The 18,788-nt window shown below is 34.8% G+C and overlaps 3 protein-coding genes across 7 annotated transcripts; 2 read left to right on the top strand and 1 right to left on the bottom strand.

Annotated features, from left to right (window-relative positions):
* Positions 1 to 1,298: 1,298 nt before the first annotated feature.
* On the top strand, positions 1,299 to 2,018 carry RGF9 (root meristem growth factor). Its single transcript, XM_007022094.3, has 2 exons — positions 1,299 to 1,439; positions 1,540 to 2,018. The coding sequence occupies exons 1-2, from the start codon at positions 1,364 to 1,366 to the stop codon at positions 1,689 to 1,691; spliced, it is 228 nt and encodes a 75-aa protein (XP_007022156.3). The 5' UTR covers positions 1,299 to 1,363; the 3' UTR covers positions 1,692 to 2,018.
* Positions 2,019 to 6,063: 4,045 nt separating this feature from the next.
* UBP15 (ubiquitin-specific protease 15) lies at positions 6,064 to 16,285 on the top strand. Of its 5 annotated transcripts, none has more exons than XM_088808057.1 (15): positions 6,064 to 6,301; positions 8,157 to 8,588; positions 10,255 to 10,693; positions 10,781 to 11,237; positions 11,333 to 11,466; positions 11,597 to 11,685; positions 12,077 to 12,162; positions 12,271 to 12,433; positions 12,594 to 12,717; positions 12,853 to 13,010; positions 13,119 to 13,203; positions 13,652 to 13,864; positions 14,325 to 14,386; positions 14,798 to 15,371; positions 15,723 to 16,285. In XM_088808057.1, the coding sequence occupies exons 2-15, from the start codon at positions 8,302 to 8,304 to the stop codon at positions 15,915 to 15,917; spliced, it is 3,066 nt and encodes a 1,021-aa protein (XP_088664183.1). In that variant the 5' UTR covers positions 6,064 to 6,301; positions 8,157 to 8,301; the 3' UTR covers positions 15,918 to 16,285. The 5 variants fall into 5 exon arrangements, with proteins under 5 accessions (XP_088664183.1, XP_017980323.2, XP_088664184.1 ...); XM_018124834.2 differs by having other exon boundaries at positions 11,318 to 11,466; XM_088808058.1 differs by having other exon boundaries at positions 11,315 to 11,466; positions 15,816 to 16,285.
* HBP1 (SOUL heme-binding family protein) lies at positions 16,233 to 18,074 on the bottom strand. The gene is made up of 2 exons (XM_007022090.3): positions 17,752 to 18,074; positions 16,233 to 16,897 (listed from the first exon to the last, which is right to left on the bottom strand). The coding sequence occupies exons 1-2, from the start codon at positions 18,003 to 18,005 to the stop codon at positions 16,462 to 16,464; spliced, it is 690 nt and encodes a 229-aa protein (XP_007022152.2). The 5' UTR covers positions 18,006 to 18,074; the 3' UTR covers positions 16,233 to 16,461.
* Positions 18,075 to 18,788: the final 714 nt, after the last annotated feature.

The following is an 18,788-nucleotide window of genomic DNA, read 5'->3' as shown; positions in this document are numbered from 1 at the left end:
AATTTGTTTTCTGGTACAAAAGCTGCTAGTCCTTAGCGATGCAGGGTCATAAATGCTGTTCTTGGGCATATCAGAGAAGATAGGTCCACAAATCTATGGTATGCTAGAAGCTGTTCCCTGGTCCCTGTTTCTTGATACAAGTTGAGTGACAAAAACTCAAAAATATGAAATATAAACGAAGTTAAAAGAATATAACTTATAGTAATTATTTATACCTAATGGAGATTGGTTTCTGCTGATCATGAATATATATTCTAAGGGCAAGACTTAGCTGATCTTTGTGCTTCTCTAGTGTAATGATTGATTACAAACTAAATCTCAAAAATCCAACAGGCTGTGATCATGGATGTTTTTTGGTAAGCCATTCTAGGATAGTAATTGACTGAAGGATTACCAGTTGATAACTGTCTGCTTTTGTAAGTAATAGTTCCATATAATGAAATGATCCTCTTTAATTTAAAAAAAAAAAAAATCTAACAAATCCAATTTAATAGATTGATAGAATTCAGCTTTTCTAGTTTTAGTTCTTATTTTATCAATTTTAGTGAATAACCTCACAAATTTCACCTGAGAGTATAATTTTTCACCTAGGTCTTGCTCTTGGGGTAATTATTTCCACCTAATGGGGATTCTCAGTCAACTTAACAGCAGCTCATTTTCTTTCCTTAATATTAACTACAAATTAGAAAGAAAGCACTAAGCCATGGTTTTGTTTTTTTTTTATAGGATTGGACGTTTGGATCCTTTCCCTTTTAGTGTGTGGGTTCAGAATATTTAGATGATGTATTACTAATGAATTGATGAGTGTGCAATGGTTTAGATTATCCCAGGCAAAAACATAAGACTTTTCTTCCCTTCCACTCCATTTTCTGTATATGAAGATAGAACATGGTTTAGATGAATCTACATAAGCTCATACAAAAAATTCATCGACTGTGTTGTTGCTTAATTTTACACGGTGATCATGAGGAAAGGAACCTAAATTCCATACCTGAAAAACAGGTTCAATATCAGAAATTTGTTACTTTTTCCCCCTTTAGGCTTTCAATTATGACAAAACCAACTTCACTGGAGTAACAGTCCAAATGACAAATTCATCTTTAAATGGTTAATTGGAGGTTGTACTCCAAGCCTTATGCTAGCATTTTCATGCGAAGACAGCAGAAGACATTGATGTTGACTCTATAAGACCACATTACTCACGTAGAATTACTACAAATTTTGATGTCATAGTTGATTGCACCACATGTCTATATATGTAGATGGCAAGTGCTAGCTTTGCTTCTATATAAGAGTGGCAACATATAGAGGTTATTATAAGCAACAAAGAGAGATTTTAAACAAAACCTTATAAGAGTCTAAGATGGCTAGGGTTTCTCGCAAGCATTATCTTCTAGTTGCTTTTTTCCTCCTTTGCTTCATCTCTACAACTGCTAGAGGTAATTAAACTTTGATCCTCTCATCAAATTGAACCATCAATAATTTGAATATGGAGAGTTCCTAATTAATGAACTTTTTTTTTTTTTTTTATGTTGACAGCACAGAGTTTGCCAAAGGAGGCCAGGGAAACGGAGAAGGGCCACGACGATCAGGTGCTTACTGCAGCAACTGAAGATGGAGCATCTAATGTTGATGAATTAGTAGCTGTGGACTACACTCCGGCAAGAAGGAAGCCTCCAATCCATAACTAAGGAGATTTTGTGAAACAAGGACCATAGCTTTGTTTAGGCATTAATTTTACCGCAATCCTACTTTTATATATGTTGAGTGTATGTGCTTAGTGTTTAAATATAGTAGAAGGAATAAAAAGTTGGAAGAAATTATTTATATATAGAAACGAGAATCCAGAATTGATCATAGACACAGTGTGTATATATATATGCATTGACATATTACCCTAGCTAGGGTTCGTGCATATCTATCTTCTGAAAGTTAGGGTCATGCAATAAGTTTCCTAGAGTTGCTTTGGCAGTGTTCTTGTTATTGAGATGCCTTAACTTGTATTTGTCTAGTGAACATATACATCTACAGCTTTCTTCTAGTACTCTATAGATCAAATACACTACATATTGCTTTCTACCGGAAAAGTATTAATGTTGCAACAACACCTGGAAGGACCAATATTGAAGTAATATTTGTATATGATTTACATATATCAAGCAGCAAATAACACAATATTGAGTCCACATTTTTATGCCTTTTTATGCATAAAATTGTATGATTAGATGGTTTTATTTACGGTATGCTACTAATTTGTAAAACCCTTGAGAAGTCCACAAATTGAAACCTTTTCAAGTGAAATCTCCAGAATTGTGTTCTTGAGAGAAAACAGTACTACTAACTGCCTATTTCAATAAAGAAAAGATCTTACAAACTAAACAACCTTCTTTGAATTCTAGCCATAAGAAAAAAGTTCATACACTTATTTTGTTTTGTAATAGTTATATATATATATTGTGCAATCATGTATGAAGGCTGTTAAAATTCTGCTGTGGACAATGAATTCTATAGTAGTAGTATTATTTGATTGATGTGATATGGAGCATGTAGTGTGAGCCCTTCTTCTTAAATGATGAAACTTCATTTGAGAAAAGCATATGTATAATCTCTCCTTTCAGCCCTTTCCTTTGTCAATTACCTCTAAATGTCTGGTTTCAGTGGTCAGGTGCCAAACCTGCTAGATATTCCATAAAAGACATAAAAAAATTAAAAAAAAATTCTACCAATTAAGAATTTGATGACTATCTTCAAGCTAGCCTCTTCCTGCAGGTAATTTGCCTTTTTAGGTCATTTAATTTGTCCAGCTAATGATGTCCTTGAGAAGTAACCCATGAAACTCTAATGGACAGCTATTTTAGCAGGATTGGAATTAGCACTGGTTTTTTTCTTGATCAGATCATTGCTGCACTTCTTGCTTCTACTATATTAGATCATAACATATTTGGTCATTACCCAAATTTTCCTTTTTTTTTTTTTAAATTTTAATAGTTCCAGGACGAGAGATTTAGATTTGAGACTTTCTTTTTTTGGTATGAAAATTTGAGACTTTTTAAGAACTAATAGCAAAATTAACGAGAGAAAGTTGACTCAAGCTTCATTTGGTAGCAAATAAGAAATTATATATCAAGGTAAAAGTAAGTCAAATGAATTGAGCCACGGACGAGTCAAGCAAGAATTTGAGTAATAATTAAGAAGACTATCGAGTTAACATTTTAAGTAGTAAGATCATATACTAATTAAGGAACAAAATACTTAAGTGTTAATATATTAAAATTTGAGTACTATTATTTGTTTTTTGAAATTTTGATCAAAGTCAAGTTTAAATTTGACTATTTAAGTTTCTTAACTATTACTAACTAATCTATTGACGTTTACTTAATAAAAAAAATAAGATAAATTCGAAAAACATAATACTTATGTCAAGAAAAATCAATCAAATCTCTCTATGTTGCAATTAATTCTAGTGACAACTAAAGAAAAGCCAAGAACTAATAAGGCATGATTCAATTCATGTTGAAGGTGGCATAAGTAAAAAAAAGCTTAGAAAATTTTGGGTTTGTGATTGTTTTGATATGGCTCCTAGTTATGTCCACATATTTGATCAAATAATTTGTCAAATTTTCCTCTCACCAGAAAACAACCCGAAGACAAGATGGAGGCCACCAATAAACAAATTGTACCACCAAGTCAGGAAACCCCATCTTTTCAATAAGACATCTGCTGATAACACAGACAAAGGCTATACAAATTCAGGTCCAGACACAATTATGGCTGGAGAATTGGTTTTACAGGCCTTATGGCTACGGAGTTTGGCCCATGATTTGCATGCATTCCTGTGAATTTGTGACGCTCGTATTCTTGAAGAAATCGTGAGAAATGTTTTTTTTTAAAAAGATATTTTAAAAATAATTATTAAAATAAGTTTAATTATTTTTAATTATATTTAATTATGATTTGATAAAAATATCTTTTAAACTATTTCAAATAAATTAAACCATTCATCATAATTTCTTCTCATTTCTCTCCATTTGTACTTCGAATTTCTCTCTCACCATCCTAGTCTCTCAAATTTTGTCGATTTCTCTGTTCGGCATGCGTCTGTTATGCTTCCGATTTCTCTCTCCCTCATTTTCAGATTTCTCTTTTTTACGTTTTCAAAATACCAAGCAATAGTTTTGACGTGCTTGGGTGGGTGGTTGTTTGAAAAATTCGATTTTTAGGTATTTTGGATAAAACTAAAACGGTAAAAATAATCACAAATGTATGAAATAACTTTTAATTTAATAAATTCGGGACCTAGATACCAAAAAACTCAAATTTTTGAAATTTATAAATATAGGTTTTCAAAGAATTTTTTTTTTTTAGTCAAAATAAGTATTTTAGATAAAAAAATATTTGTATTTTGATTTATGAAAACATGTTAGAAACACTTTAATCTATGTCAAATTGTTAAAAAAAAAATTGAGAGGATTTGAAGTTTTGGTTCGTAAGTAACAACAATATTTTAGGCATTAAAATGTAACAACAATATTTTTTTTTCAACATAACATATTTTTTTATATGACGTGTAACAACAATATTTTTTTTCAATATGACGTGTAACAATCTAATCATGGCTTGTCACAAGTTTTTGTATATAACGTGTAACAAGTTAACCATAACTTATCATATGTTTTTGTAGTTGGCTTGTCACATATTTTTGTACATAACGTGTAACATGCTAATCATGGTTTGTCACAGGTTTTTGTACATGACGTGTAACAAGTTAACTATAACTTGTCACAGGTTTTTATATTTGGCTTGTTACATATTTTTGTACATAACGTGTAACACGTTAATTATGACTTGTCACGAGTTTTTTTACATGATGTGTACATTATAACGTGTAACTTCATTAAAGATAATTTTATTTAATTTAATTAAAAATAATTAAAATTATAAAAAAAGTTATTTTTAAAACTATTTTATTTTTAAAAATTATTTTTTAAAATGCCTCCGTATTCTTCATTCTCGGCTCTTTCGGGTTTGACAATGATTTACTCAAATGTTCATTCTTACAGGATAGGATAAAAAGTCTAGCTTAAGTAAGCAGCAGAGAAGGTAGGGTGGGGTGGAGTGGCAAATCATAGGAGCAATTGAATGCTTCCCAACACACACAAAATTCCCGCATGCCTAACTTACCCTCTGTACGTCACTGCCCATATTCCATGATTATTTAATAATTCTTTTTTATTTTTTATTTTTATATCTTCTGCTAACAGAAGCAAAATCATTTTAAAATTACTGTCATGCAGATGCTACTCCCAACAATTATCCTCCACTCTTGATCCCATCCCTACACGTGTCCAGCAGTAATATCATTGGGAAGAACATCCTGTACTTAGGCCCCACTTCCCAGGCAAAAGATAAAGTCATCGCTTTTATATTTTACTAATTTCTTTTACCCCTTCAAGAATTTTCAATTTAATATAAACAATATTAATTACAAATTAACAAGCGTATGTAAGCACTCTTTAACATTCTACTAATATTATTTAATAAAATTATCTTATACTCGATTTTTTAAATTTTATTAGGGTTATAAAATTACATGTGTGAGGTGCTTTATTAAAATATATTTATAAAAATTAAAAAACACTACAAACACATATTAAAGTGATATTTATAAGAATGATTTTTTGTAATTAAGGTGACTTTTATTTTAATTTGGTGGAAGTATTGTGCTAATTTTTTAAAATAAAAATTTAACTGATTTTAATTAATATTTTCCGATTGTTGGTAATTTTATCTCTTAACTGTTTTACCACGACCAAAATGACCTCACGTTTAAAAATTAAAAAAAATAAAAAACAATTAGCAAGTACAGTACAAAACTCCCGACTTCCACAAATCCAACGGTTGAAAACAGATCTTTCCAATTTTGTCACCACTCCCCATAAACAGTACAACGGTGGGCCCCACTCTCTGTCCACTTCATAGCAAATTGCCATGTGCCACGTGTCTAAAGTGATTGTCAGTACATTGCTTTGGGTCTGAGCAGACCAGACATAAAAATTTGCCAAAATCTTAAAAAGTGGAAAGAGAAGTGTGAAGGCAAAGAAGTGTTGCATAGGAAGAGAGAGAAAGATAGAAAAACTGTTGTCTTTATTCTTACCATCTGAGGAATCAAAGAATCTTTTTGAAGGAAAGAAAAACAAGTTTAGAAGAAGAAAGCAAAAAAAAATTTACTGTTTGTTGGGTTTTTTTTGTTTTTTTTTTTGCTTCTGGTTTAGATTTCTTCTTCAGTTTGCATGAGAGAGAGGTATGAAAGATTCAAGCTTTACTCAACTTTGCCATGATTTCATTTAGTTTGTACTTCTTTACTGTTTATTTATCTATTTGGGTTTTTTGAATCTGAGATTGTAGAAATGAGTGGTTTCATTTTAGTTTGCCTTTCTGTTGAAGAAAAGTTGGGTATTTTGGCCAGAAGATTTACTTCTTGGGCTGTGCTTCTTGTTTCTAGCTTTGTGCTGGAAAAATGCTTGATTTAGTGGGTTTTTTTTTTTGTTGGGCATTTTGGGTATAGTGTAGATACAGACCTGAAACCTGAACTACTTAGAAATGGGTTAATTTTGTTTTACTAATGTGTAGGTTCAAATGGGGAAATTTCTAGTTTTATTCTCCTGGTTTTGTATTTTTTAAATAATATTTTATCTTGTTGTGCTTTATTCAAGTAACTCTGGCTGAAATGTTAGTGCTTTGGGGATTGCAAAATGTTTTCTTTCAATGATTTAACTTATTGTGCCTGATTAAAGATAACTATAGTTGAAACGTTTGGTGCTTTGGGGGAGTGAGATTGTCCACCTAGACGCATTTATCAGGGGGGAAATGGTCAAATAATGATGGTAAATTAAATAATTGTTCCTTTTGTGTTGCAAAAACTTTCATATCTAGGCCCTTGCAAGATATTGTAAAGATGGTTCCCCCCTCTTTCTGCAGTGCCCCATTTCCTTTCTATTTTGTTGCTTTCTCTAAAAGTAAAATATGGAAATAGTTGCAGCTTATGTCATTAGTCTAGCAGAACTGCTTGTGTTGCAATAAATCCTCTGTAGAAATCAGATATGGATAAATGATTGAACCTTTTCAGGAGAAGTTTGAGGTAAACTAAATTAAGTTTTTTTGGTGCTCCGATGTGTTAACACATTGTTTTACAATCACAACTGTGGATGTATAAGGTTATAAATCAATAGAAAAAATAAAATTTAGAAAGTAGGAAGATGAGTGTGACTTATCTTCATATGGTCATAGGCTTATAACTAGCAAACTAGAGTTGACTGAAGCATTGCGTTAGTTTCTATTATTTACTACCTGGTGGAGCAACATTTCTGAACCTGTCAGTGAGAGACTATTGCAGAAATGTTAAGGTTGAGCAAAGTTCTTCTTTGTCATCCTATGGAAGAGAAACCTGATTGTCATGGTTGTGTACCCTTATGTTTGTTAATAGCTAAAATTCGGAATCTTGTCACCTTTCCTGCTAATTTTATTCTGAAATTGATATATAATTGTACCTTCCTTAAGTTTTATTGTCTTTGCTTTGGTAGGTTTAGGTATAAAATAAGCGTAGTTTTGCCTCAACTTGAGTTCTCCTTTAAGGACCAACCCTCTTCCCCCAATCCCCCCTCGCCCATCGGTATAGCTGAGTTTGATTGCGCTGTGGCAAGGAGGGGCTCAATGCAGATTGGAATTCACATGCCTCGTTTTCCATCTTGAAAACTTGTTGTTATAGGATGGATAACTTGGAACTGAACTTGCTTCACTGATATCTAAGCTTGGGGAGTTTCTGTCACTGAGTTTTGTCATATAAAGTTATTCATTCAAGTTTATCCATGGGCTTGGGTTAATTTTTCCACTGCCAGCATCTCCTTTCTTTCTCCTTCATTTTGAAAGAACTTGCTAAGGTTTGGTTGCAATTTTTCTTCTATTGTACTTAGAGTCTGGAGAGAAGTAATCTGCTTTTTTGTTTTAATGCAATTTGTTGCTGCAGAGTATACAACAGTAGAATGTCAAGCAACTTCTTTATGCTTAAATGCATATATTTATTGTAACTCTGATTGACAGTGTGATTTTTATATGGCAATCTTATGTTGTGACCTAACGAGTCAGAAAAATTTTGACAGGTTTGAATGGCACAGCATGATTTTGATATTGTAATTTAAGTTGCTGGTGTGGATGTTGATTTCATTGGAGTTATGTAGCTTTTGAAGAATACCTTCTGGATAGTGAATTTGGGGGCAAATTGGACATGAGAAGGCTTGTGGGGACATGCTTGAGCCAAGGGAAGCTGATATACCTGCATTGTTTCTGGTCTTGGTGGTGCTTCCTCTGGTTGCTTACTTTTTACTTGGGAAATGGAGTGAGACTTCAAAGAAACGAGAGAGGATAAGTATACTTGCTCAGCTTGCTGCTGAAGAAGCTCTTAGAGCAGAAACAATGGCTGCTGCCAGTGTTATTCCTCTTGTTGCTTCTTCAAAGAATGGACTGCATGTGTGTGCCAGGTGCTTTGGTCCAGCAACAACTCGCTGCTCCAGATGCAAGGCTGTCAGATATTGGTATATTCTATCCCTTAGCAACTGCAATGTATTTTCTTTAGTACTGTGCTTCATTGTTGTTGAATGCCCTTCTTGTTCAAGGAAGTAAAATATGGAATTAAATGCTAGATAGCAGTGTTTTGGAATGAAAGTCCACAGTTAGGCTAGAGTTTCATAAATGACAAATTAGATCTGGTCAAAGTGTTTCTGCAAATTAGTTAAAAGTTTTGTGCAATATTGTCTTTTATTATCACTCTGCAAAAATAGATATTCCTTGTGGTTGCCTGGTTAAATGAACTTTGAATAATTCATTACAGGCATTTATATGCATGAAGTACATTCTATAATATTCTAAGGTAGCTTTTTGTGCTTGATGTCTGAAGCTGCAGCAATCCTAGCTGTGGTTTGATTTATTTTTTTATTTTCATCCTCCCATGCATTCTAACTTTCCTAGAGTTTGTATTCAGGCTTTCTTTGGAGACTTGCTAGGTTTCTTACTCTTCCTTAACATTTTTTTTTCATTTTGGCTTAATTACCTGACGTGTTGTTAGTGTTTCACATTTCGGTTTACTTAAGAAAGTTTCATCTGCATTCATTTTGTGTAAGCATAACAGCTAATCCTTATTATATCAAAGCTAGTTTTGGAGGTTCTGAGTTGGTCTTTTTCTTTGAATTGGTGACCTTTTAGTCTCAATAAGTTGTCTAAATCCAAAACAACCTGCAGACGATGATGCACTTTACTATTTTTTGGTGCCTCTCCCTCCACCCTCTTCCGCCATAAGGGTAGGTGGAGATTGGGGGAAAAGAAGAAAGGGAGGAGTAGGTGACGGTGACATTGAAGTGTTAACATAAAGAACATTTAACGTAGTAATACAGGAGACTTCATTCATGATTAGTAAGTTTAAAAGTTCACATAAGAGAGTTATCATATTGTTATAGTGCAACCTCCTTACAGAAAGGCGTATATATAGAGAAATTACCATAGAACTTTCTAAGAGGAGAGTGAATGAATTTCCAAGCTTAAATTGGTATGAAGTATATTGAAATAATAAATATGGAAATATAATAAACTAATAACTAAAAGCCATTCCTTTTATTCATACAACAGTTCAAACCTTTTGTTTAAAACAGTCTATTAATAGAACAGTTCAAAACAAACTGGCTGTGACCAAATCTTTTCTTCTGTCTAAAAGATCTTGAATAATTTTTGAAGTTACTAAAATTAGAAATTTTTTTATGGTAAAATATATTTATTGATTATGACAGGAAACAGGTCATAATAAATGTTAAGAGATGCAATTGATCAACAATGGAAATCTATTGGTGCTAGGAATGGCCATCTATTTGGTTTTGATGAAATTCCTTTGGGACCCAACTCTGTGTTATAATTCATTGATTGGTAATGTTTCCCATAGAAAGATTAAATTTATGAATCAAATGTACTCTACATTTTCCTTGTTTCTCATTTCATGTAAAACTTCTCTACTCTCCTGGATCCTCACCTTTTCCATCTCAGTTATGGGTGTCTGTCTCTTCCATGAAACTGTCGAATGCATTTTATGGTCTATTTGCTGTATTCTACAAGTTCACATCAATTTCTGATCTCTCTCTTTTTTCCATATATACCACCTTGACCCACCCTTTCCACATGAAGTTTCTTACTTTAAAAATGATGACTTGTATGCAGTTCTGGGAGGTGTCAGATTATTCATTGGAGGCAAGTTCATAAGCAAGAATGCCTGCAGTTGGAGAGTGCAAGCACTTGCTCATCTCCTAGTGTTGCCTCAATTGAAGAATCTGCTCTACTCAGTGACAACATGAATTCACAGTTCTTTGGGTACATTAATAAGCAGGTTGTCACGGAAAAAGCACCTTTTGACAGTATAAGTCATTGTCAAACCGCTGGTGTATTTGCTAATGGGGATTGTTCTACAGTTGATAACTCTCACGTCTGTGCACCAGAGAGAAGAAGTACAGACAAGAGAATTTCTCGTAAATCCAACAGAGAAATGCTAAGAAGAGAGGATGTAGCTTTATTTGATTCTTGTGAGGAAATCTCAAGGAATCGAGCTACTAGTTCAACAACCAATAATATTTCTTCAAAAGAGGCTTTTATAAGGCAAAAGGTTCTTATCTGCGAATTTGTTTATGTAGAATGCATTAGCTTTTTCTCAATCATGTAGTCTGATAATTACATTGAACTATTGCTGCAGTCAAGAACTAGTGGCTTTGTTGCATCAGAAGAAGGCATCTCAAAACAGCATAATGCTGATGGTTCTAACATGCATATTCATGGACAAAATGCAAGAACTGCCATGCATGAGAGTCATAAAAATCAAAGTCAACATGGCAACATGTCTGAACCAAAAAGCAACTATGAAATTTCTGGCCCACCATATTCTGCAAAAGGTGGGACAAGTGCTCATGAAGCTGAAAATGCCTTTGTTCTGAGTGCAGAGAATTTAGTCAATGGGGAATTTTCTTTTAGTGATGAACCAGTAGAGTTAGACTGTTCTGGGATGACAGCACTAAAGGAATGCACAAAAGCCAGAAGTTCATTGCATTCCCTAGGACCCAAAGTCTCTAAATCACCAAAATTAGCAGTGAAAGTATCTGGGGAACAATTATGCCCTGAAATGGAGAGGAAGGGACAAATTACTGATGAATTAAGTAAAGTTTGAACTTTTTCTTCTTGATATTTAGGTGTTGCTTTTTGTAGCTCTTCATATTCTACATTTTTCATGCAGAAGTTTCTGGAATGACAGGTGCCATACTGACACCAGGAATTGATGGGCCTGCTAGCATGGGAATTAAGGAGATGATGCGTTTAAGGAAGTCATCAAGACTTTCCAGGCAGGATTTTTCTGCACTTTGTGGTGAAAGACGTAAGAAAATAAAGGTCAGTTTCTTTACATCTATCTATGATTGTTATCCATTGCATCACTTCCATTTTGAGTTAAATTATCTCATAGGGTTCTTGAATCGTGAACAGAAAACTCTGACTATGATCTGTTATCCTATTGTCTCAGATGCTGTTTCCTTATGAAGAATTTGTAAATTTCTTCCAGTGTGAATTCTTTGACTTATCTCCAAGGGGCCTTCTAAATTGTGGGAACAGGTATTGCTATTGTTACTTCTATGGTTCTACCTTCTGCTATATATGCCATCAAACTTAGGAATATGGTCTTCAAGTTAAGAAATGTTTGTAGTAGTATATATTCCGAACTAAAGAAAGAAAAATACTGAAGATTGACTTTATAAAACAGAATGAATGGTAACCTCAATACCCTATTGCATTTTATTTTCTTGATTTTACCCACAAGAGCTAGTTTAGTTGTACTATACTTCATTTGATTGGTAATTGCCAAGTGGTGTATTGCCAGAAGACCTATCAAAGTGTAATTCATTTTGGATTTTGAAAAGAAGGATGACTTATTTGTATTTGTATACTAAAAGAAAGTCCTAAGAGCTTACGTTTTATTGCACTGATGATTGTTTTTGTTTTGCAGTTGCTATGCCAATGCTGTTCTGCAGTGTTTAACCTGCACAAAGCCTCTCAGCATCTACCTGCTGCGAAGATCACATTCAAGAGCCTGTACTTGCTTTTTTGTGGTTTACTTGTTTGTTATTTGTACATTAATAATAACGTAAATATTGTACATTGTTTAATTGCATCAGAGCTTACTTTTGCATTACATTATAGGTTATGGGAAAGATTGGTGTCTTATGTGTGAGCTTGAGCAACATGTAATGTTGTTAAGAGAGAGCGGAGGTCCCTTGTCACCTAGTAGTATCCTTACACACATCCGAAGTATTAATTGCCAGATGGGTGATGGAAGTCAGGAAGATGCACATGAATTCTTGAGGTCTACAATATTCACTAGCCAATAGCCCCCTGCACCCCCTTCTTTTTCCTTTGTATATGTGTCTAGATTTGTTAGTTTTGCTTTAAACTTCCTCGGTTTTACTGTAAGATTGGAATTCATTCCCTTGCCACTCTGAAAGTTCAGTTGTTGTCTGTTTCAGGCTCCTGGTTGCTTCAATGCAATCGATATGCTTGGAGAGATTAGGTGGGGAACACAAGGTTGATCCCAGGTTGCAAGAGACAACATTTATACAACATACTTTTGGAGGGCATCTTAGGTCGAAGGTGTCTATAGCTATTTTACTTTGTTTAACTTTTATCTTATGTTCTCTCATGAAATATTGTTCTGCTCCATTTTTACGTTTTTTTTTTTTTTGACTTTTCCTTGGGCTATGTATGATGCAATCTCCGTGTAATTAGGTCAAGTGTCTTAGATGTTCTCACGAATCAGAAAGATTTGAAAACATTATGGATCTCACATTAGAGATATTTGGTTGGGTTGAGTCATTGGAAGATGCACTAACTCAGTTTACAACACCTGAAGATTTGGATGGAGAAAACATGTATAGATGTGGAAGGTGTGAAACCTTGTTTTAGTATGTTTTGTATTATCTTTTATTATAATAATCATGTAACTTGATTTAACTTGCTTAATTTACTGGCTTTGCAAATACTTTTGTCAAAAGGTGTGCTAGTTATGTTCGGGCTAGGAAGCAGTTGTGCATACATGAGGCTCCAAACATCCTGACAATTGTCTTAAAGAGGTTTCAGGTATGACTCTGCTCTACGTTGTACTCTCCTCTGTTAATGTCATGTCATAAATGCAAAAGCATTCCCTAGAACTTGCTCTTTTGGTCTATAGACATTTAGGTTTGAGTTTTGGTCTGGTGGTTTACAAGCTGCTTCATAACTATGTTAGCAACTTACTCAACTTAAGCAATTGTCACTTCTGTATAGCCCTCAACAAATAGCAGACAAGTCAGAATCAATTTTGAAGGTAGACATCATATGTCTGTACTGTTTTAAACACACCAAAGTGTAAAATTGGTTTCCTTTTCATTAGGTTCTTTATTTGTGAAACAATTTGGGGATGATAGGTTTATGTATCTATCTATCCATCCTGCATTGTGAACCTACTTTTGAAATATTGCATAATATTGTTTTTGGTTTGTTCATTGTTTGACTTGATTGTTTCTTGATGTTGCTGTTGCTTAATCAGGAGGGAAAATATGGGAAAATAAACAAATGCATCACTTTCCCGGAGATGCTGGATATGGTTCCGTATATGACTGGAACGGGTGACATCCCTCCACTTTACATGCTCTATGCTGTTGTGGTGCATTTGGATACGCTGAATGCATCTTTTTCTGGACATTATGTGTCATATGTAAAAGATTTGCAAGGCAACTGGTTCAGGATAGATGATACTGAGGTAAAATTATCTCCTCAGGTTCAGTGCAAGATGATTGGTTATACACACGAGAATATATGGTTTTACTTACTAAAATGATCCTGTGTTGATTGTTTCTTAGAAATACAGCTGCTCAGTGAAAATATTTTAGGACTGTTGTTTACTTTTCTTCTATTTATTTAGAATAGGTGAAAGCCATAATTCTGTGAACATCCTTGTGCATGTCAATGAACTGTTTTTTTCCATATATTATTGGTCAAATTATTTTTATTTTTGCATTTTCTTTTCTCTTGCTATTAGCATTATTGAAAGGAATCTCATCATTCATGCTTGTATATTTCATGAGCTAAAATAGCTGATTTATACAACTAACATGATTGTTTGCATTTTTAAAATATGTTTTAATTCTAACTGTTTCATTTAGATTCTCTTTTGTTGCAATGGGATTGAAATAAGGTTTTGGCTCCCCCTTCGCTTACAGGTCCATCCGGTGTCAATGAGTCAAGTGATGTCTGAGGGGGCATACATCTTATTTTACATGAGGTAGACATCTATCATTGCTAGAGTACTTTTAGAAATACCATCTACCTTTCCCTGCTTGCTCCCTTTCCTTTTGTCCTTTGTTCCTTTGTTCCTTTTCAGGGTTTCCTATCCCTGTGTATCAATTAGATCTTGTTGAAATCCTAGTACTTCTTAGCAATCTCTTCCATTTAATTAAGATCAATCTTCTATCTTTCTCCAGGGAAGGAAAGGATTAAGATATCTTATCTGATAATTGCTTTTATGGTGTTTCATATTGTTTACATTATCATCACATACTTAAGCTGCGGCATTAAATGTTGGAACTCTAGTCAGTTTTGTTGCTACAATAATTTTGTGGATGTTCCTTTATTGTATGAATGTTACATTTGACTTCCTTTCTTCAAGTTCTGAAAGTATGTAATCTATTTGAAGGTCTTGCCCTCGCCCTCAAAGAGCATTCACTGAAAAGAGCCGGCAGAAGCAAGCTCCAGCCTCCACTAGGCACCCCACCTCAAAATCTGAGAAGCTGTCACGACCAGAACAAAGTAAATCCAGTAGCCATTCCGTTGGCCCCAAGCATTTTTCAGATTTCAGGCCTGAAATTACTACAGGCTGTAACAACTCAAATGGCATTCTTAGGCAGAGTGCAAATAGTAACATTCACCCTGTGATGGAGATGTATGCTGAACCTATCAGTATGGAGTTCTCTGATGCTACATCAAGTGATTGGTCCCTTTTCACTAGCTCAGATGAGGCTTCTTTTACAACGGAGAGTACTAGAGACTCTTTCAGTACCGTGGACTATGCTGATGCAAGCAGTGGAGATCCATTCTCAATCTTCAACAACTTGTATACTCCAGAATCCTCCTCTTGCAACACGGTTTCGTGTAGAATGTTTTCAACTAGTAGACCCCAGACTGGGTATGTATTAGAGGAGAAGGGTTATGTTTTGGATTCATACTCATCAGCCCAACCTGTGATTAGAGTTCAAGAGAACTTGAAACAGGTCGGTAATTCTTTGACCAAAATTTCTTTGGATAGTGACAATGGCATGTTTGTAAAATATGGGAGTAACCCAAAAAATACTCTTGATAGAACTTATGGTCATTGTGAACTATAGTTTGTGGAAATTCCAACTGATTAAATAGTGACTTAGCCAGGTAGAAGTGTTGCCTCAATTTTCGTATCAATGCTTTGTTGATTGAGGCATGTGGATCGTATTAAGAGACCCAAGGAAAGGAATATTCTTGTTATTTTCCCAAAATATTTTTTGAAGATTGTATAGTGCCAGCATTTCCCTTGGGCTCCAGCCTCTTCTTTTTTGAGTCTTATATCTGATTATGTTCCACTTGTTTAGCTTGTAGGACAGACTGAAGCTGAATCCATGCTAATTTTGAGAAAGTTATTTCCAGTTAAGCAATTTTCAATTTTGGGAACATACCCATTGCAGGACAAATGGATTCTAATCCCGGTCTGCAGACAGTCTCCTCCCTCAAAGGAGGGTACATGCATGACCCTGGGGATGGTTGAGAGTTCTTCCTCCCCATTGTGAAGAGAAGCAGCAATGTGAAAGCCATGATTGTTCCGCATCTGATATATAGTTTTTTCAATTTATAAGGCCCTCGGAGATACTGGATTTGGTTATTTGCCAGAGTATATTTGTCAGTCCTTAGTAATGTGTTGCTCTATATTGTGAAATTAGGATCATAAGATTTATATCGGTTGGAACCCATGGTTCTGGCTTTCAAGCAAGCAGAAGAAAGATAATCCAAATGAAGAAGCGCTAGCTGGAGTCATGTAGCCTCATTTTGCATGCATGGTTAGACCAAATTGTTGAAAATTCATATGGAGCTTTAAATCTTAAGTCTTCAGTATAAGATGAGAGCCAGATTTTATTGATCAAAGCTTTCGCAGTTAAAACCATTTCTTATTCAATGCTACATGTTACATACAAGATACTTGACCCTCTGTTTCTCATCTCAGACAAAGTTCAGAGACTTAGAATATATACTCAGTTCCTCTAAACATACCATTCTCAGGAGCACTGTAACTTGTAGTTCTAAGATTAGCCAAGTTATTTTCCTCCAACTTTCAACTTAAACCAGCAGGAATTCATCTTCCATGTCAAACAACATCCAAATCTCATTCACCCTGTCATTAAATTCGAAAGGAGAGTTGTACTGTGCGACTGTGTAGACTGAAGTGGCATTAGCTTTCAGAGTCTTCTCAATGGCAGCAGACCAGGCAGTGCCTTCAAGACTGGCTTGCAAGGCAGCAGCCTCCTCTGCAACATTATAGTCTGTTACAAATCCACTGAATTGCCTTACTGCTACATACGTGGATTTCCATCTTTGGACATGGAGGCCTTCGGCTGGTGGCGGGTTTGCCTGGTTCACCTTTGGGACATAAAAGCTGACGGTGAATGATGACTCGCAGAAGGGTCCATCACTTGGTAGAACTTCAGTTAACACTGGAGCTGTCATTTCTACCTGTTGCTCATATTTGTTCTTTCCTTGAATGTAGTTAAATAGCCTGCAAGAGGAAGTAGGAACCAAATTTTTAGAACTTCCATTTATTCTTTAGTAGCAAGTTTTGAGAAACCATGAATGTGTTCGGAAGCAACAAAAAGAAAATTTGAACAATGAATGATTATATCTGCGAAAATGGATTAGGTTGGAGAGTGGAGACAAATGAAACTAGGAGAAAATATTCTAAATTTAAGACCAATGCACATAGAAATAGCAAGTTCTCTAGGATTTTTCAGAGATTCTGTTATGGAACAGGGTGGTTCTGTTTCCCACCTGCTATTCCCTTCCATTATCAGGAGCAAAATCTGAGGTAACAAAAGAATCAAATTACTGGTCTCCAGAAATCAAACAAATTGGTTTTGTTTCAATCATTATACACCAAATTTAGGGTGAGTCTAATGATTATGAAGAGGATATGAAATGATAAGATAAAATAAGATGACTTAATACAGTTCTTGAAAGATTGGAAATCAATTAGATAATCTACCCTTATCCTCAAAGAAACATGAACATGGTATTTGATAAGAATAATAGTATTAATTCATAAATTTCTGTGTGAGTTTTGACAACACTCTATAAGACATAAAATTAATGAACTAATATCTGGATAAACCCCCAGAAATAAATGGGGTTGATGGGTGTGATTTTTGTATATATAAATAAGGTAAATTACTGGCAACTTTTTGCAGGCCAGGTTCTGTCAATTGTGCCCAGGCTGATGCCTCCATTGTCGGGTTACAGTGGCTTGTTTATTCAGGGGTCTCCCCTGCTTTTGATTGGTAATGAAATTAATTTTCGAAAAAAAGAAATAAACAATGAAAAGAAGTTAATTTAGCAGATGAGACACAGTAATCTTACTGAAGAAAGCCTGTCCTGGTGGCATCAACAAGAGAAATATCCTGAATCGGAGAAGTCGACATCCAGACGGTGGAATTGTATCTACGGATCTCATAGCCATTGCCAACTTGAATCAAATCAAAACTCGGGCACTCTATGCGGTTGCATGTTGGTGGGAATATCCCAACAGTGTTCTTGCTGGTTTCTGGCAACAGACCAATGTTCGAGAGCAGACTCAAGACAAGTGATAGCTTGAATGTGTTGAAAGCAGCCATTGGTGAAGTTTCTGTTGGAAGTGGAAGTGAGTTGATGAGTTTGGGGGCAATGGTTTCTTATTCGGGAAGAATCATTGTCTGTCGTCCACACATTTATGATAAAGTGCTTGAGAACTCTGTTCCCTCTGCGTAAATAATGACGTGGCAATAAATTTATTATTTTTTATAATAAATATTGAAAATAAAGATATCTATTTATACTATTTAGAATTTTCATTTTTACAATTTTCTATTAATTTTTCCTCCAATCAAAGAATTCCTATTTATCGCGGTACTTGGCCTCTCCGTACAACGTACACTTTTTCATTCTTGCAGTCCTCCTGCATGAAGCCCAAGCAACCCAAGATTTTTCAAATTTCTGCAACCCCATCGTCCAAACCCTTTCTTGAAGAAGAAGATACAACCTTGACCCTGAGGATTCATCTATGGCTGTGGTTTATTACAAGTTCAAGAGCTCCAAAGATTTCCATTCCATTCCCGTTGATGGTCCGTTTATCTCAGTTTCTGAGTTCAAATCCAGAATCTTTGCTTCTAAAAGATACGGTAATGGCAAAGATTTTGATTTGTTGATCACCAATGCCAAAACCGATGAACAATATGCCGATGATTCCATCTTAATTCCAACACAGACTTCCCTTTTGATTCGCCGCATTCCTGGAGTGCCGGTGTCACCCATTGTTATTGGTGAAGAAAAACCCAAGATTGAAAAGAACCCATCATCTGTTGTGAAAGATCCTCATGAAGAAGGACGCTTTGATTGCCATGATTTTGGACCTGATTCCC

Source organism: Theobroma cacao, chromosome 7 (assembly GCF_053813885.1).
Source record: "Theobroma cacao isolate CCN51 chromosome 7, ASM5381388v1, whole genome shotgun sequence".
Lineage (NCBI taxonomy): Eukaryota > Viridiplantae > Streptophyta > Magnoliopsida > Malvales > Malvaceae > Theobroma > Theobroma cacao.
This window is presented reverse-complemented; position numbering and strand designations above follow the sequence as displayed.